We start from the raw sequence: 19100 nt of genomic DNA, 5'->3' as shown, positions 1-19100 counted from the left end.
TTTTTTAAGAAAAATATGAAAAATAGAAAATTCTAGGTGAAAGGGATGTGGGCATTCTTTGTTTTAATCTGGTCACTTTTCTGTAGATGTGAAATTCTTTCCAAATCAATCATTTTAAAGTCACATGAATTCTTCAACAAAGGACCACTTCAAATGTTCTCAGTTTCATCCAGAATGTTGCTGCTTCAGGCCTTCATGAAGAACAGACCGGGGACGGCAGGCACCACACCCCACACTGTGTGCTACCTCCAGCCACTTCCCAGGTGTCAGGCAGAGCTCCCTGTTTCTTTCTTTCTTTTCTTTTCTTTTTTTTTTTTTTTTTTTTTTTGACAGGCAGAGTGGACAGTGAGAGAGAGAGACAGAGAGAAAGGTCTTCCTTTACTGTTGGTTCACCCTCCAATGGCCGCCGTGGCCGGCACACCGCGCTGATCTGAAGCCAGGAGCCAGGTACTTCTCCTGGTCTCCCATGGGGTGCAGGGCCCAAGCACTTGGGCCATCCTCCACTGCACTCCCGGGCCATAGCAGAGGGCTGGCCTGGAAGAGGGGCAACCGGGACAGAATCCGGCACCCCGACCGGGACTAGAATCCGGTGTGCCGGCACCGCAAGGCGGAGGATTAGCCTAGTGAGCCGCGGCGCCGGCCAGAGCTCCCTGTTTGTGCTGGAGCCCACAGCAAGGGTGACCCTGCAGCAAGTCTGTGCTGGCACCGGCTGCCCTTCCACTCCGACTGCATGACCAGAGGTCACAATGACACCCCGGAGTACCAGTGGTGGGGGCAGGCCTTTGGCCTCCAGGTCAGGACGCACTTGGGGCACCTACACGAGAGTGCCTGGGCTTGCGTCCTGGCTCCACGCCCGATCCAGCTTCCTGCTAACGCGCACCTGCGAGGCAAGGGTGATCACTCAGCCACTCGGGTCCCTGCCACCCGCATGGGACCCAGACGGGGTTCCAACTCCCAGCTTTGGACTGGTGCAGTCCCAGCTGCTGCAGGCACTGGGGGAATGAACCAGCGGATGGATGATTGATCTGTCTCTTCCCCTCTCTGCCTTTCAAATAAAATGGAAATAAATGAAGATTTCGTAAAAAGAAAATGCTAAGCCTGGAGCGTCAGATTCTTCCTCTGGTCCCTGGTGAGGGCAGACCATGACACGAGGGTCACCCCAGGCCCAACCTTTCGTGTTGCTGGTTCAGGAGGGCATGGCTCCTTCAGAATCTAAGTGATTTCAGGCCGGCGCCGCAGCTCACTAGGCTAATCCTCCGCCTAGCGGCGCCGGCACACCGGGTTCTAGTCCCGGTCTGGGCGCCGGATTCTGTCCCGGTTGCCCCTCTTCCAGGCCAGCTCTCTGCTGTGGCCAGGGAGTGCAGTGGAGGATGGCCCAGGTGCTTGGGCCCTGCACCCCATGGGAGACCAGGAGAAGCACCTGGCTCCTGCCATTGGATCAGCGCGGTGCGCCGGCCACAGCGGCCACTGGAGGGTGAACCAACGGCAAAGGAAGACCTTTCTCTCTGTCTCTCTCTCTCACTGTCCACTCTGCCTGTCAAAAAAAAAAAAAAAAAAAAAGAATCTAAGTGATTCCAGCTTCCCTTCAAATTCCAAACACCTCTCATCTCAGACGACAGCCTCACCCCCATCACAACAAATGAGCTAAGTAGTCCCCACACAGGCCTTATTTATAGTCTCAGCAACCCCATTTCTCAGTAGCAAGTGGGTTGTTATGCATGAAACATGGTCTTGGGAAGATAACAGAGTTTTTAATGAATCAGATATAAGATTAGGAATGCTGTTACTCTAGAAAAGAGAGCCATGAATGTGCATTAATAGGCCGCAATGGCACTTCCACACTAGGCCATGCCCACGGGGGCCTGACAATGCAGACAGAGGAGGGCTGTCCACGCTCTCACGGCTTGGTGTTCAAAGAGGAAAAGGATTATCTGACGCCCTGCTCAGTTCAGGGGCCCCTCCTCTACGTACACTCACTTCCTGGTCCGTCTCAGCGAGTCTCATAGCTTAAGACACCATCTTTGTGCTCATCGCTTCTGCACTAACGGACCCAGGCTAGCCCTGTCTCCTGTCTCCTTAGTCTGAGTGGCTCTCTAATCGTCCCTACGACACAGCAGGTCCCAAAGTAAGATGACAATATCCCCTCCTCTCTTCCAGGTATTGGGTCAAAAAATCTCAGTTTCCCCCTCCAGGCCAGCTCACACATCCCATCTGTGACTTACAGCTGCCGTCTGACATCTTGCTGCACCTGCGACCACTGTGTCCCCGGGGATCATGGCTCACAAGGACTAGGGCAGTGGTCCCCTGGCTGGCTCCCTGCTTCTGCCCTTGGCCCCATAATCCAGTATCAAAACGAAACATGACTCGGGAGCATGACTCCAATCCCCCCTACCTCCCCGTCTCATCCCCAGCAACAGGATCTGCGCACCATGGGCCACCTCTGACCTCCCCTCTGCCACTCACTCCTCCCCCTCCGTCCTCTGCTCCAGCCACACGGCCCCCTGCTGTCCACTCTCCCGTCTCTCTACCTAACACTTGGTCTGCAACAGAACCACAGGGCTCCGTCAAGCCTGCAGGGCCTCACCCTCAATGCCAGCTTCCAATGACCCCTCCCCAGTGACACACACAGGCACGCGTGTGCACACATGCACAGTCTGCCTTCTCCCTGCCTCATGTTTCTGCTTCCACAGCTAACCCCTGGCTCACTGGTTTGCAGTTGACTTGTTTATATAGAGTATCGTCAGTCACCGATCAAGGCTGGGCTCGTGGGCCAGAGGTTCTCCGCCAGCCCCCTGGCGCCGCGGGTGGACAGAAGTTACCACCAGCACCCACAGGCACCACATGGACACCGGGCACTGGGCGTCTGGTAGGTTGCCCCACAAGGAACGCCAAGGAATTCAAGGCACGAAATCATTGAGATGCGTCAGCAGCCAGAACAGGTTGGACACGGCGCGCCCCGGGGCTCCCCTGGCCCAGCTCCCACGGGGCGCAGCAGGCCCCCGGAGCCCATGGGCAGTGTTCCCTAGCCGACCCTTTCCAAAGACCCCCCCCCCAGGGTCTCACGGGCGCTAACTGGAATGGGTTTTCAGGATCTTCCAGAAACGCCCGTCTCCATTATCTAAAGGAAACCGGAGACGAGGCGCCGGGAGAAGGGTCACGAAGGGCAGCGACCGGGGGAGCGGCGCACCCCCGTGCGCGGCGTGCGCCCCCGGAGCGCCCCCGGGACCCTGGCCGGGAGGAGCAGGCCGCGTCACCTGGGGAGGGCCTTGAACCGTTCGAGCGTGGCCTCCAGGGACTCGCCCGCCTCCTCAGACTCCTCGTCCTCCATCCGAGCGCTGACGCACCCGCCGCCCGGCGCGCTCCCTGCCGCCGGCGCCCACACGCCGCGTCCGTCGCCCGGGCAACTCCCGGGCCCGCGAGGCGCGAGGGCGCCGCGAGGGGGCGGGGCGAATGGAAGTGGGGGCGGGGTTTGCGGGCATGGGGCGGGGCGAGGGGAGGGGCGTAGGGGAGAGGACGGTGCTTGTGGGCGGGGCGTAGGGAGCGAGGACGGGGCTTGTGGGTGTGGGGCGGGGCGAGGGGAGGGGCGTAGGGAGCGAGGACGGGACTTGTGGGTGTGGGGCGGGGCGAGGGGAGGGGCGTAGGGAGCGAGGACGGGCTTGTGGGTGTGGCGTGGGGGCGAGGGGAGGGGCGTAGGGAGCGAGGACGGGCTTGTGGGTGTGGCGTGGGGGCGAGGGGAGGGGCGTAGGGAGCGAGGACGGGCTTGTGGGCGTGGTGTGGGGCGGGGGCGGGGCGTAGAGGAACAAGGACGGGACTTGTGGGGGTGGGGCGGGGCGGGGGCGGGGCGTAGGGGAACGAGGACGGGACTTGTTGGGGGTGGGGCGGGGGCGGGGCGAGGGGCGGGGCGTAGAGAAGGGACCGGGGCTTGTGGGCGTGGGGCGGGGTGAGGGGCGGAGCGTAGGGAGCGAGGAAGGGGTTTGCGGGCGTGGGGCGTGGCGGGGCGTAGGGAGCGAGGACGGGACTTGCAGGCGTGGGGCGTGGGGCGGGGGGCGGGGTGTAGAGAGGGGACCGGGGCTTGTGGGCGTGGGCGTGGGGCGTGGGGCGTGGGCGGGGCGTATGAAGCGATGACGGGACTTGCGGGGGTGGGGCGTGGGCGTGGGGCGGGGGCGGGGCGTAGGGGAACGAGGACGGGGCTTGTGGGCGTGGGCGTGGCGAGGGGCGGAGCGAAGGGAGCGAGGCCTGTGGGGCGGGACTTGCGGGCGTGGGCGTGGGCGTGGGCGTGGGCGGCTTCCACGGTCCCGCGCGACGCCGGGCTTCAGGACGCCGCCCGTGGGGAGCCGCCTCCCCAGGCGTGCGGACCGCCTTGCTGCTTCGTGCTGCGGGCCCCGTGGCTGCTCCCGCGCCGCCCCGGCTGAGGAAGACGCCCACGGCGGCTCCCGGGCCGCCCCCGCCGGACACCGCCAGCGCGTGTGCGTGTCCGTGTGTGTCGTCGGCGGGGGAAAACGCGCTTTTTTCCCAATGTCTCGGACGCTGGCTATGTGAAGAACAGAGTGGAGGTAGCTCTGTGGCCTTTGTCCTGTCAGACTGGCCCGTGACCACGGGGAGCGTGGCCTCCGGGAGGGCCTTGTTATTGAAAGATTTTATTTATTTGAGTTCGGGGTCTCCCGTCCTCTGGCTCACTCCCCAGATGGCCGCTGTTGCTAAAAAGGCGCCATCGTGGGCCCTGGCCCGACCACGGTGTCCGTGGGGTTGGCGCCCGCCCCCGGGGCCGAGGTTTGAGAGCACCTGTTGCCGACCAGGGCCCCTCGCTTCCGCTCCCCGACCGACCACAAGCCTCGCCTCTAACTCCCGTGTTGTGGCGGCCTTAACATTGGTGCCCAGACCCCGGAGTCAAGAAGAAAGGGTTACTGTAGGGTGGGGGCCAGGGCGGCATGGTGAGAGAGCAACAGGTCCTGCTAAACCTTTGCCCGGGGCAGGCAGGGACGTAGGAGCGCGAATCCCATTAGCGTGGGGGTGGAGCTGGCCCCTGTGGTTGGGCCATGGGGTCACCTGGCTTGTGGGCTAGAGCCTAGGATGGTGTCTGGTCATAGATGTGCCGCTGATACTGCACCATTTTACCTACAGCCCCAGTGGCAGGAGCTGTGCCCGTCTGAAGCCAGGAGCCTCCTCTGGTTTGCCCACGTGGGTGCTGGGCACCAAGCATTGCGCCATCTTTGCTTTCCCAGGAAGCGGAGCAGCCAGGACAGGAGCCAGCAGTCCATGTGGGATGACGCACCAGGCAGAGGCTTAACCTGTTACGCTGCAGCACTGGCCTCCTTGTTTATTTGTAAAATTTACTTATTTTTTATTGATTACTTATTTGAAAGGCAGAGTTAACAGAGGAGGAGAGACGAGAGAGAGAGCAAGAATTTCATCTGCTGGTCACTCCCCAAATGGCCGCAACAGCCAGGACTGGCCAGGTCCGGAGCCAGGAGCTTCTTTGGGCCTTCCGCGTGGATGCAGGGGCCCAAGCTCTGGTGCCATTCTCGGCTTTCCCAGCGGCATTCCCAGGGAGCTGGGTTGGAAGTGGAGCGGCCTGCTCTTGACCCGGCACCCACGTGGGATGCCAGCGTGGCAGGTGGAGGCTATGCCATAGTACTAGCCCTGCAGGTTCTTTAAAAATTAACTCCAAGGCCGGCGCTGCTGCTCACTAGGCTAATCCTCCGCCTTGCGGCGCCAGCACACCGGGTTCTAGTCCCAGTCAGGGCGCCGGATTCTTTCCCAGTTGCCCCTCTTCCAGGCCAGCTCTCTGCTGTGGCCAGGGAGTGCAGTGGAGGATGGCCCAAGTGCTTGGGCCCTGCACCCCATGGGAGACCAGGAGAAGCACCTGGCTCCTGCCCGTGGCGGCCATTGGAGGGTGAACCAACGGCAAAAGGAAGACCTTTCTCTCTCTCTCTCTCACTGTCCACTCTGCCTGTCAAAAAAATAAATAAAAAAAAAATTAGCTCCAAACATATTTAGGAAATTTTCATTGTAGAACCAAAAATGTTTAAAAGATCTATAACAATTTTTTTTGCATTAAGTGAGTTTTAAAACAATCTACACAGAGCTTTTAAATAAAAATTAAAATCCCGAGTTTAGAACCAGACCAGGAAAGTGGGAGGCGTGTGATAAGCGCTGGTTGCTTTGCTAATGCAATTATGGGGGAATATTCTGCAGCTGGGCAGGCAGAGCTGGCCCTGGAGCTGGTGAGTCACTGGTCAGCGCCGTGCGGCATTTGTTGACTGACAGGGACTGCGGAGTTACACCACCCCACAGAAACACGGGCCGAACAAAGCATCTCTGTGTGGGTCCTTGTTAAGTGTGCATCAGGGAGTTTCACATTTCAGTATCTAGGAGACCAAGCAATGATGCGGACTGTTTTTGAAACGATTAACTGCATAACAGCGCGCTCGCTCGTCAGCTACTGATAGTTTATCTGTCAGGTGTTCTGGCTTATAAAATTACTTGTTTCAGATCCTGTTCTCACCTGTGCTAACGGGCTGGCCTTGCCAAAGCATTTGTCGCCTTAAACCCAGGTCTCTTGTATCACAGGTCGAATTCATCGACAGTTTTGAATAGAAAGGTCATGATCTCTAGTGTAAACAACTTACTTGCTTCAGGACGCTGGGCAAGTTACTTCACATTTCTGAACGTCCATTTTCTCACAAGTGAAAACAGGATCGTGTACTTTGCTGAACTTGGCAATTGGGAGTCACCCACAGAAAAAGCCCATAATCCCTGTAACACCCCAGGAGACAGATACCAAGTAAATACCAGGACCCTCTTCCTAAACTACCGTCCAGGGGCCCATGCTGTGGCACAAAGGGTTAAGCTGCCGCCTGTGACACTGTCATCCCATATGTGCACCGGTTCAAGTCCCGGCTGCTTCACTTCCAGTCCAGCTGCCTGCTAAGGCCTGGAAAAGCAGCAGAGGATGGCCCTCGTCCTTGGGCCCCTGCACCCACGTGGGAGACCTGGAAGAAACTCCTGGTTCCTGGCTTAGGCCTGGTCCAGCCCCAGCTGTTGCAGCCATTTGGGGAGCAAACTAGTGGATGGAAGATCTCGTGTGCTCTCTCTGTAACTCTGCTTTTCAAATAAATAAATAAATAAATCTTTAAAAGATAAATAAGTCATTCACTGCTCAGTGATACAACATTACTGTTTAAAGTTTTCCAGTTTTGAAGAGTTAAACTCTCACAGCTAAAATGACTTTTACTTATTCGATAGGAAGTAGGGGACAACTTTAGTTTAAAATGCCTCTTGGAAAGGCACATATGTATACGTACAATGTGTATGTATTTCTTTGAAAATATCACCTAAGCAGTGTTAAGTGATAACATCTCTGATTAAGAGTCAAGTGCTGACTCCAAACACAGTAATTCATATATCCCAGCTGGATAGTATCAGTTCCATAGTCTAATACATGCCAGGAGGTTTCAGCGTAGGTTTGTAATTTAAATTCTTTCTGGAGAGTCATTGTACGTCAAGTGCTTATTTTTCTTTTATCGCCGCTGTAATGTATGATTATGTGGTGCAGGCTCTGTTATGTAAACTTGTTTTATGTCGTGCTTCATCCATAACCAAAATTCTTAAATAAAGGGCTGGGAAGGAAACAGCAAGGCCCTAAGCCAGGAGAGTATTATGCTACTAAACCCTTTATGGAAAAACGCCTGAGAGCAGCTCATTTTCCTAGCTTAAATGTTGCTACAGAGAGACAGCTTGTCCACATGTGAAGTCCATCAATAAGAGTTTGTCATTTGGGGGCCGGCAGTGTGGAACAGCAGGTTAAGCCACAGCCTGCAGCGCCTGCATCCCGTGTAAGTGCTGGTTCTACTCCCAGCTGCTCCACTTCCAAAGGAGCCCCCAGCTAATGTGCCTGGGAAAGCAGCAGAAGATGGCCCAAGGGCTTGGGCCTCTGCCACCCATGTGAGCCACCCACATGGAGTTACTTTGCACCATATGGGATGTCAATGTCTTGGGCGGTGGCTTAACCCACTGCACCACAACACTGGCCCTCCCTGAGCTTGTTGAAAAAATTTTGTGTTAACATACAGAGAACAGATTTCATGTACTTGATAGGCACAGTTCTAAGATGACCATGTTTCCCCCTTTTCCTCCCTCCCTCAACCCCCTCATCCCGTCCTTAGAACTCTGCTACATGGCAGTACTGAGTGATGCAGTGAAGCCCGAGTGAGGAGTAATCCAAGGGCAGTTACCTTATTTCACGCCACCCCGATCTCATCCTGTGTAAGATCGATTTTGCTTCCTGTGCTACTAGGAAGGAAACAGCACCACTACTAACTACAAGAACACCTTGGCCCGCCATTGGCTGTGTGATGTACTGTAACTTCCCAGATGTTAGAGACGTGAAACATTTTGAAGTTTAGATGCAGTGAAATCAGGCGGATCTTAAGAACTTATCAGGGAGAAACCCTCTCTGGGGCCCCATTGCACCAGATCCCACAGGGGTGTGCTGTGGACAAGGGAGAAGGCAGACATTTGTCCAAAGCTTTCCATCACTTGGGAAAAGCGTCCCTTAACAACCTCACTCTCTTTGTTCTTTTCCAGGGCCACAAGGCCGCCTGCCAGTAACTCATGTTCCTGGAGACATGGATTCCCAGAAGGACTTCCTCTAAATAGCAAGCATGATTTTGGTGAGTGTCAGTACAGTGGTCCCCCCTTAACTGCAGTTTTCGCCTTGAGAGGTTTCAGATACCTGTGGTCAGCCTTGGATGGTACTGACCCCTGGATATGCAATAGGATGAGACAGAGAGAGAGAGAAAGAGCGTGAGAGGGAGAGATGGAGAGAGAGAGAGAGGGAGGGAGAGAGGGTGAGAGGGAGAGAGGGAGAGGGAGAGAGAGACACAGAAGGAGAACACATCCACATGACTTTTATTACAGTAATTGTTCTATTTTATTATTAGTTTTCATTGATCCTTTACTGTGCCTTTGTAAATAAAGTTTCACCATGGTTTTGAGGGTATAGGAAAACACATGTATGTAGGGTTTGGTACTATCTGTGGGTTCAGGATCTTGAATATCCCTCCCATGGACAAAGCGGTAGCCAGGGATTTGGGGGTGGCTACCGTATTCCCCTGTAGTCTGACCTAAGTGAACTGGCCCAGGACAGTGTTTAGGTCTGCCTCTGCACGATCAGACTCGGAATCAAGTTCCACTTCAAATCAGACTGCACCCAGCATCCAGCAGGGTTCGCTCACTATCGGACACTGCCTGCTGGCCTCAGCTACACACTGTCTCAGAAGAGTGGCGGTGAGGGTTCGTGCCACCTTCAGTTTCCCTGGCATGGTGTCCAGCTGTGTAGACACCATGTTCCTGTGAAGCTTTACTTTTTTTATGGGATTAACTTTTAAGTCTGTGGACTTTGAGTGCAGCAGGTTGCTCTCCAAGGAGTGGCTGGGTCTTCCCAATCCAAATGCCTGCCTGCGGTGAACTTCTCCCCTGCCCTGAGCAAGAGAGGGTTCCGTAGCAGACGGCTTGTGGATTCGCGTCCCACCCTCGGCTCGCTCTGGGTTCTCAGCCTGAGGCTGTCACAGTTAACCTACAGCACTGGCTGTCCCGGCGAATCCTGCCTGCTACTTGCTCTGTGACTTGTGGACTTGCCAGCCTCTATAATAGGCCAGTTTCTCAAAATAACACACATACACACAACACACTCTCCCCTCACACACACTCCCCACCCCCATACACACACCCTGCATGCACACCCTACTGTTCTGTTTCTCTGGAGAACATGGTGACTGTGGGGAGCAACTCGGACTAGACTAAGTTACTGGAATTAAGACTTATTCTATGCATCTGCTCTCCCACAATATGGCGCTGGGAGAGGAGGCAACAGCTTCTACCCAGCTGCCTCTCACCAACTTGACAAGCTGCAGGACCTGCTCCTGATTGGAGGAGAGCAGCGTACTCGGCATGTGGGCAGCTGAGTTGGGATTGGCGGAGGAGGACTATAAAGGAGGAGAGAGACGGCATGCACCAGGAACATCTAAGGGGAACATCTATGAGGAGCACCTGTGCAGCCCCCGAGAGAGCCGGCCGGCGGTGTGCCGCTCCCCTGCGGAAGTGGGGAATGTGGCAGGGGGAATCGCCCTTCCACGGAGGTGGAAGGGACGGTAGCCAACCCGGGAAGAACCAGCAGCAAACCCGGGGAGGGCCGAGCAGACAAAAGAACAACGCAGGGTCCTGTGTCGTTCCTCCACGAAGACGGGGAGCGACAGGTGACCACTGAAAATTAATTAGAAATAAATTAATCGGAAGATACCATTGCACTCTGCAGCTCTTACCTGTGATCAATACGAGTAAACATATCCAAAGAAAATCAATTAAAACAATTCGTATGAGTCTCATATTTCCTGGATGCTTATCTTGTACCAGGAGCTTTTCTAAGCTTTTGACACTTAATCATGGAGTCAGTCCCCCCAGTGTAAAAATGTGGAAGTGGAAACTCCAAGAAGTTGACTCGCTTGTCCAGGTTTACATGGCTCAGGGGCTGTAACTGGGCTCTGAGCACAGACAGCGCGGCTCCAGGCCCCACAGACACCATCACCATGCCTCACCAAATGGCCAGCAGAGAGAAGTATTTCAGCTCTTCCTGCTAAGTAGGTTTCGGCCATGGCCCAAAAGGTGTCTCTGCAGCTGTCAAACAGGTCTTAGCAAGTAGGTCACGAATCCGTGCTGCTGCAGTTGCTGTAGGAAGCTAATGCATTGTCACACATGGTCCGACCGGAGTGTGGGGGCCAGGGAATTCCACCTTCGTGCAGGATGCTTGAAAAAACCTTAAGCAGATGGCTGGCGCCACAGCTCACTAGGCTAATCCGCCTGTGGCGCCGGCACCCCGGGTTCTAGTCCCAGTTGGGGCGCTGGATTTGTCCCGGTTGCTCCTCTTCCAGGCCAGCTCTCTGCTGTGGCCAGGGAGTGCAGTGGAGGATGGCCCAGGTCCTTGGGCCCTGCACCCGCATGGGAGACCAGGAGAAGCACCTGGCTCCTGCCATCGGATCAGCGCGGTATGCCGGCCGCAGCGGCCATTAGAGGGTGAACCAACGGAAAAGGAAGACCTTTCTCTCTGTCTCTCTCTCTCACTGTCCACTCTGCCTACAAAAAAAAAAAAAAAAAAAAAAAAAAAAACCCTTAAGCAGAATGACACAAGCACTCAGAAAGGTGACGACAACGTGTGGGCCTAAAATCTCTGCTTCACTCCCAGGAGGCTGGTTCTGGCCTCAATGCCCATGTCTGTATCTGAAGAGTTAAAATTGTATATGTGCGGGTGTAAAAAGTTAAGCTTAAGCTTACAGGTTTAAACCTTGCTGGTACAGCTGTAAAAAAATAAGACAGAGTAGCACCTTGGCAGTAGGGACTCCATTTTGGAGCACTTGAGACTGCATTCTGGGAAAGCACCCCCCCACCGTGAGACTCTGGTCTGAAACTATGATCTCAAATAGTCGGACAATAGCAGTGCACTACATCACCCTTGGCAACACACAAAAACCCCCTAGCATGATTGCTCAAGCTTAAAAGTAGAAAGGTTGCACCTGGGTTACCTGGGCTAATAATGAAGATGTGATTTGTCTGTGTCTTACATTAATGTCAAGTCCTAATTGCTGATTGTAATATTGTAACTGATGTTGTCAAGATTATGATAAATATTAATTTCACTTAGGTTTTAGGTTATGTTGACCCCAGTAACCATATACTCTCTTTTGATTTTATGTACTCTCTTTTGATTTTAGCAACTGTGTATAGCAACCGTGCATAGCAACCATGTATTCCCCCCTTCCCGGTTTTGCGGTTTTTGCCTTTATAAACCCTAACCTTTGGTTATTCGGGGCTGCTCTGTTCATGTATGGTCAGACAGCCCCAGCATGCTGGATAATCAATAAAGCTTCCCCTTGCTGTTTGCATAAGAGATGTCTCTTGGTGACGTTTTTCGGGCAGTCGACTCTAACATATCACTGTGTTCAAATCCTATGGAGAAAGAAGCTGGCGTTATGGCACAGCAGGTTAGGTTGCTGCTTGCAATGCTAACATCCCATAATGGAATGTAGGTTCAATTCTCCACTGGTCCCCACCACCCACATGGGAGACCCACGTGGAGTTTCTGGTTCCTGGCTTTGGCTTGGCCAGCCCTGGCTGTTGTGGCCATTTAGGGAGGGAACCAGCGGATGGAAGACCTCTCTTTCTATTCTCTCTCTGTCACACTGCCTTTCAAATAAATAAATCATTTTTAAAAAATGCTTCCAATGGAGTTTGAGATGTGCTTTCTAGCTGCAAGGGTGAGAGGGGCTGTGGCAGATATCAGTTCATTGGCAGCAATGAAAGATAATAATTGACACAAAGGCATTGAATGATGGTAAAAATCCAAACAAAAATTCAAATCATGGGGCCGGTGCTGTGGCATAGCGGGTAAAGCCACTGCCTGCAAAGCTGGCATCCCATATGGGCACCGGTTCAAAACCCAGCTGCTCCACTTCCGATCCAGCTCTCTGCTATTGCCTGGGAAAGCAGTAGAAGATGGCCCAAGGGCTTCAGTCTCTACACCCATGTGGGAGACCCAGAGGACGCTCCTGGCTCTTGGCTTCAGATCGGTGCAGCTCTGGCCATTGCGGCCAACTGGGGAGTGAACCAGTGGATGGAAGACCTCTCTCTCTCTTTCTTTCTCTCTGCCTCTCCTTCTCTCTGTGTGTAACTCTGACTTTCAAATAAATAAATAAATCTTTAAAAATTGATGAAAAAATTCAAATCATGTGGAGGATTTTCAGCTATCATGAGGAGCGAATGCACCTGTTTTTCATCGACACTGAGGATGTGGCTGTATTTCACAACGTTACTTAGTTGTTTTAATCAAGGTTCATGATAGGGACCTTCAGTCCTAAATTACTACCTTCAATGCGGCTATGCTAAACGCACTGTCTTTAAGGCAAGTATGTGTATGAAACAATTTAAATACACCTTTTAAGATTTTAAACTCTGTTATTCTACCTCGATTGATTCTCTGGGATGGTTTGATATAGCTGAAATTTTATTTTATTCTGTCACAAAAGTGAATGTTTTGGGGCTAGTGTTATGGCACAGTGGGTTAAGTCACTGCGACAGTTGCATCCCATATGACTGCCAGTTCAAGTCCCAGCTGCTCCTTCCCATACAGCTCCCTGCTGATGTGCCTGGGAAACCAGCAGAAGATGGGCCAAGTATTTGGACCCCTGTTACCCATGTGGGAGACTGGGATAAAACTGCTGACTCCTGGCTTCAGCCTGTGCCAGGCCTGGTCATTGTAGCCATCTGGGGAGTAAACCAGCCAATAGAAGATCTCTTTCTCTCTCTCTTGCTGTAACTCTGCCTTTCAAATAAATAATCTTTTTTAAAAAATAATTTTTTGTCACTGACATGGGACTGCTTTGTTGCAGTGTCAGGGTTTTTTTTTGAGTCTTTGGGTTTTTTGTTTTTTAATTTATAAGACAGAGCAGCATAGAGGGAGGTAGAAAGAGAGACAGATATCTTCCATCATACCCCAAATACAATAGCTATGACTGCACTTGCCAAAATCAGGAGCATGGACCTCAGTCTGGGTCTCCCATGTGGGTGGCAGGGACCCAGTACTTGAACCATCGCTTGCTGCCTTGGTACACATTAGCAGGAAGGTGGATTGGAAACAGAGCCAGGACGTGAACCCTGGCACTCTGTGACACGGGATGCTGGCATTCCAAGCAGTGTCATAACCGCTGTACCAACCACCTGCCTTCAATCTAAGAATTTCCAGGATTGGAGAGAACTTGGTCCTGTCGCTCAAGGTGTAATAGACCAGAGCTGGATCCAGAATTTCTCCTGAGACTCAGCACAGTGTGTTTGTCACGATAGGCAGTGCCATGCTGCCGTCACAAGGCCACGCTGCAGAGACTGACCATGACAGAAGTTCATTTCTCACTCCCACCACGCATCCCACAGGGTGGTATGGAGTTCTGCCCCGCACACCACTCAGAGACCCGGATGACACAAGCTTTGAGTTGGCGGCAGCAACGTCTATAGCACAGGCTTCGGAAGCCACTGCACCCAGAAAGGAAAAGACAGAGCGTCCGGGACCAGAGTCACATGGCTCCTCCACCCTGCAAAGGGAGCTGGGATGTCGCTACTCCAAGTACTGAGGAAGATGAGAGCTGATGGTGGTGAACACTGGTAACTTCTTCCCACGCCCTTTCCACTGAACCCCGCTTTTTAAATTGTTGAGGTTGATTCTTTCTGAGAGGAGGAGCGTGGTGGGGGCAAGAGGCGCGGAGTCAACACACAGACCCCCGGAGTCTGGTGAAAGCGGGCCAGAGGCGAGCAGCCCACAGACTCGTTTATTTCAGTTGGTACAGCAGCTTATATAGCCAAGGCAGCCAATCCGGTCAAGGGGAGGTCTATGCCCTAACCAATCACAGCCTGTTGCCAGGCAGTATCCGAAGCCATCCAATCACAGCCTGTTGCCAGGCAGACTCCATTGCTAGGTGGGTTTCGAAGCCATTTGTGAATAACTGACACTCGCTTGCCAGTGGACATATTGGTATGGCCTTCTCATTCTACCACATTAAATGACTCTGCCAATTGCAAGACAGTGCAGAGATAAACAGTGCAGAGACCCTTCCGGGCTAGAAAACACTTCTCTCATCTGTGCTGTTACCTTGTACAGTCACACTCTGATTTCCCTTTTTCATATGAGGGCTTGAAACCAAGAGAAATTCAATGGAATGGAGTTACGTGCTCAGGATCCCACAGACGGGTCTCTGGAGGATGGAATCCTGAGAGTCCAGATGGAGCTGCAGAGGAGCCACGGAGAAAAAGAGGACAGGGATCTCATCCAGACAGGAACCAACAGGAGAACCCGTTCTCAGAATTCACCAGGAACTAGAGCAACACCTGCTTGAAAGCACATGAATTAACACTCCTACAGAAAACAGAAGAATGCATTACTAAGCATGACTCATAACCAAATATACTTTTTTTTTTTTTTGACAGGCAGAGTGGACAGTGAGAGAGACAGAGAGAAAGGTCTTCCTTTTGCCGTTGGTTCACCCTCCAATGGCCGCCGCGGCCGGTGCGCTGTGGCCGGCGCACCGCGCTGATCCGATGGCAGGAGCCAGGTACTTCTCCTGGTCTCCCATGGGGTGCAGGGCCCAAGCACTTGGGCCATCCTCCGCTGCCTTCCTGGGCCACAGCAGAGAGCTGGCCTGGAAGAGGGGCAACCGGGACTAGAACCCGGGGTGCCAGCGCCGCTAGGCGGAGGATTAGCCTACTGAGCCACAGCGCTAGCTCCAAATATACTTCTGATTTCACAACATGCCTAGGTACACAGTAGAGACCCTTGGTATACATAAGGCTAATGCAAAAGCAATGTAAATAGCATGTATTCCTAATAGAATGTATTAGGTGTTGAGTAATGGCACTATTAGATGAGAAGTGTCTCATCTGATACAGAAATTCAAGGCTCTGCAGGGACTGGCATTGCAGGGCAGCAAGCTTTCAGTGCCAGCAACCCGTATCAGAGTGCTGCTTCAAGTCCTGGCTGCTCTCATCCAATCCAGCTCCCTGCCAATGTGCTTGGGAAAGCAGCAGGTGATGGTCCAAGTACCTGGGACCCTTCCACCCACGTGGGAGATCTGGATGGAGTTCCAGGCTCTTGGCTTCAGCCTGGCCCAGCTCTGGCCTTTGCAGCCATTTGGGAAGTGAACAAGAGGATGGAAGATCTCTCTCTCTCTCTCTCTCTCTGCCTTCAAATAGATAAATATTTTTTAAAGTTTTTTTTTTTTTTAAAGATAGGGTTTACTAAAAGTTAATCACAGGGGCATGTATTTGTCATAACAGTTAAGATAGTGAGTGCAAGGTGTGCATCCCATACAGGAATCACAGCTCTTGACTCCGGTTTCTTCTTACTGTACACCCTGGGAGGCAGCAGGTCACGTCTCAAGTACTTGGGTCCTTGCTGCCCACATGAAGATCTGGATTGAGGTCCTGGCTCCTGACTTTGGCCTGCCTTAGCCCTGGCAATTGTGAGCATCTTAAGAATGAACCAGCAGGTGGAAGCCCTCTCTGTGTCTCTACAACTCTCAAATAAATAAATAAAACTTTTAAAAAGCAACAACATCACATAATGTAGGAAATATGAAGAAAATTAAGCTCTAAGAAAGAAAAGAGATGAGCCCTGAGGGAAGATTGCCTGGTCACTATTTCATGGGAAGCTGATGCATGGCCAGGACTGAATGCCTGAGGGTCAGCCGGCCGGGCAGACAGGAAGAGGAAGTCAAGGGACTGGACTTGGAGTGCACTGATTAAGCCACCACCTGCAAAGTTGACGTTCCATACGGGGGCTGGTTTAGGTCCCAGTTGCTCCGCTTCTGATCCAGCGCTCTACTGCTACACCTAGGAAAGCAGCGGAGGATGGCCCAAGTGCTGGTTCCCCGCCACCCCCATGGGAGACCTGGATGAAGCTCCTGGTTCCTGACTTCAGCCTGGCCCAGCCCTGGCTGTCGTGGCCATTTGGGGAGTAAACCAACTGATGGGAGACAGATCTTTCTGTAACTCTGCCTGTTAAATAAACAAGTTAGAAGCAAGGGAGGAATGCACGGAGGCTCAAGGTGTGCTGTGTTCCTGGGATACTGCCTGGCTCCATTGTAGCATCCAGGTTGTGTGTGACTCAGTTTAACAGTCACAGGCGGGGCCAGCACTGTGGCATAGCAGGTAAAGCTGCTGCCTGCAGTGCCAGCATCCCATATGGGATAGCCAGGGCTGGGCCAGGCCAAAGCTAGGAACTAAGACTTCTACCTGGGTTCCCACATGGGTGTCAGGAACCCATGGACTTGGGCCATCATCTGCTGCCCTTCCAGATGCATCAGCAGGGAGCTGGATTGGAAGTGTGGAGTAGCTGGTACCTGAACCTACACTCCAGTAAGGGATGCGGTTGTCCCAAGAGGTGGCTTTACCCCTGTACCATAAGGCCTATATCTTGGAACAAAAAATTTTCATTCATATTGATTGTGGCCATTTGGGGAGTGAACCAGTGGATGGAAGATCTCTATGTATCATCTATCTACCTATCTCCCTCCCTCCCATTCTGCCTTTCAAATAAATAAATCTTAAAGAAAAAAAAAAACCTAGTATAATTTGTTTTAAAAAAAAGTTCTTTTGCTCCAAAGAGTGAAAAAGAGGACTTCCCATGCATTCCACTAACTTTCCTTGAACCCCTTTATTATTAATTAACTTGTGCTAAGATTCCATTCCCAACGTTCTTTCTCCCTATTACTGACGATAGTAGGATACCCAGCATCTGGTCCCCTGTGCAAAGTACTGAGGAACAGTGAAAGCGCTTCTTTGTCACTTGTCCTTTGCTGTTACCTGGGGAGGAAGCTGGACTAAGTCTGAACCATTGCCAAACCAAGAGAGGATTCCCCTGTGCAGCTCCTTTCTCCTTGAATAATTCATGGACAAAGTCCCTTTTACCTGCAACAACCTAGACTAGAGTTTCTTGTGTCTTAATGAATTTTAATGGCAGGCTTCCCTGTCTTGGCATCAGCCTGCTGTCTCAATTACTACTATGTTTTGATCCCTTTTATAATTTGTCAAATTCCAAAGCTTGATACATACAGCCTATTTTTTGCTTGTCTTATTTTGTTGTTTTATTCAATGCATTTTCATTTATTTGAAAGGCAGAGAGAGAGGGGGACCTTCCTTCTGCTGATTCACTCTCCAAATGCCCACAACTGCTAGTACTGAGCCTGGTCAAAGCCAGGAGCCCTAGAACACCATCCAGGTCTCCCATGTAGGGTGGCAGGGACCCAAGTCCTTGAGTCATCATCAGCCGCCTCCCGGGCACATTAGCAGGGAGCCGGATCAGAAATGGAAGAGGGACTCCATTGCAGGCACTCTGTGCCATGTGTGATGCAGGTATCCCAAGCAGAGGCTTACCCTGTTGGGCCACAGCACCCACTCCTTGCTTTGCTTTGTTTGTTTTCATTACTTTCTCAGACGAAGCAGCTAAAGATGCTGACGTCCCTCAGCTCGCAGACTTGGTTTATGGCATCTTCTCTCTTCTTTGGCCCCCAGCTGCCCCTCTGAGTCCCTGCCTTCCATCCCTCAGATGTCCTCGCATAATCACATGGCTGAAGCGCTGGGAGCTTGCAGAGCTGGGTTGCTGGCGGGGGTGAAGTGTGCCTACTGACTCCTCCACTTGAACAGCCTGCTTTTCCGACAAAGAGCTGTTTGCATTTAATTTGTCACAAGGACCACAGCCATCAAGGTTCTAAGGCTCAAGTCCTCTGTTTCATGAAAAGATGATGATCAACATGAAAGATTATGAAGACTGTGTCCCACCTCATAAAAACAAGACACAAAATTTATTGTACCCTCTGAGTAAGACCTTGTAAAAATGCCTGCGGTGATAATAGTCAAAGAATGAAAGGGAAAACAGTATGTAATAAAAAAGAAAAGGGAATTACTGAATTGGGTAGGTAACATTGTGAATGGACCTGTTCTTCCCTCTAAATTTTCTCGTAACTTTGTTTTTTAAAGAAGATTTATTTATTCACTTAAAAAGCAGAGTTACAGAGAGAGAAGCAGAGAGAGAGAGAGAGATCTTCCATCCACTGGTTGACTCCTTAAATGGCCACGATGGCTGGAGCTAGGCTAGTCCAAAGAAGCCAGGAGCTGCTTCTGGATCGCCCATGTGGGTGCAGGGACCCAGGGCTCCACAGGGGATGCTGATAATGCAGGCGGCGGCTTAACCCATTGAGCCCCAGCACTGCCGCTGCCGCCCCACAACTTTATCCTTAATAGATCAGATGTTAAAACCCTCTAGACTTCTGATTCCGTCTTTCCTTTATGTGCAAAAAAATTGGCTTCATTGTACACCCTGGTCTTTTATTTTGATTTTTTAAGACAGTTTTCAGCATGGGGTGGGTGCTGGGTCTAGAAGTTAAGACAGCCACACATCCTACATCAGACCGCCTGGGTTCCAGTTCCAGCTCCACTCCTAATCCCACCTTCTCGTTAGTGAGCACCACGGGAGGCAGCAGATGATGACTCGAGAACCTAGGTCCCTG

The 19100-nt window shown here is 52.2% G+C and overlaps 1 protein-coding gene and 1 long non-coding RNA gene across 5 annotated transcripts in view; one reads left to right on the top strand and one right to left on the bottom strand.

Moving 5' to 3' along the window:
* Nucleotides 1-3452, bottom strand: part of C13H10orf67 (chromosome 13 C10orf67 homolog) — a 119155-nt gene extending 115703 nt beyond the window's left edge. For both annotated transcript variants that reach the window (XM_070056147.2, XM_089312445.1), the window contains exon 1: nt 3255-3452. In XM_070056147.2, coding sequence (XP_069912248.2) covers nt 3255-3328 — 74 coding nt within the window. In that variant the 5' untranslated portion in view covers nt 3329-3452. The remainder of the gene's footprint in view (nt 1-3254) is intronic.
* On the top strand, nt 2613-11939 carry LOC127483604 (uncharacterized). 3 transcript variants are annotated; one of them, XR_016219902.1, is made up of 3 exons: nt 2613-2939; nt 8587-8672; nt 9863-11939. It is a non-coding gene; the product is annotated as an uncharacterized LOC127483604 (long non-coding RNA). The 3 variants fall into 3 exon arrangements; XR_016219900.1 differs by having other exon boundaries at nt 2623-2866; XR_016219901.1 differs by lacking the exon at nt 2613-2939 and adding an exon at nt 4259-4553.
* Nucleotides 11940-19100: the final 7161 nt, after the last annotated feature.

This window comes from Oryctolagus cuniculus, chromosome 13 (genome assembly GCF_051225735.1).
Source record: "Oryctolagus cuniculus isolate XC-2025 breed Fujian yellow rabbit chromosome 13, ASM5122573v1, whole genome shotgun sequence".
Taxonomy (NCBI): Eukaryota; Metazoa; Chordata; class Mammalia; order Lagomorpha; family Leporidae; genus Oryctolagus; species Oryctolagus cuniculus.
This window is presented reverse-complemented; position numbering and strand designations above follow the sequence as displayed.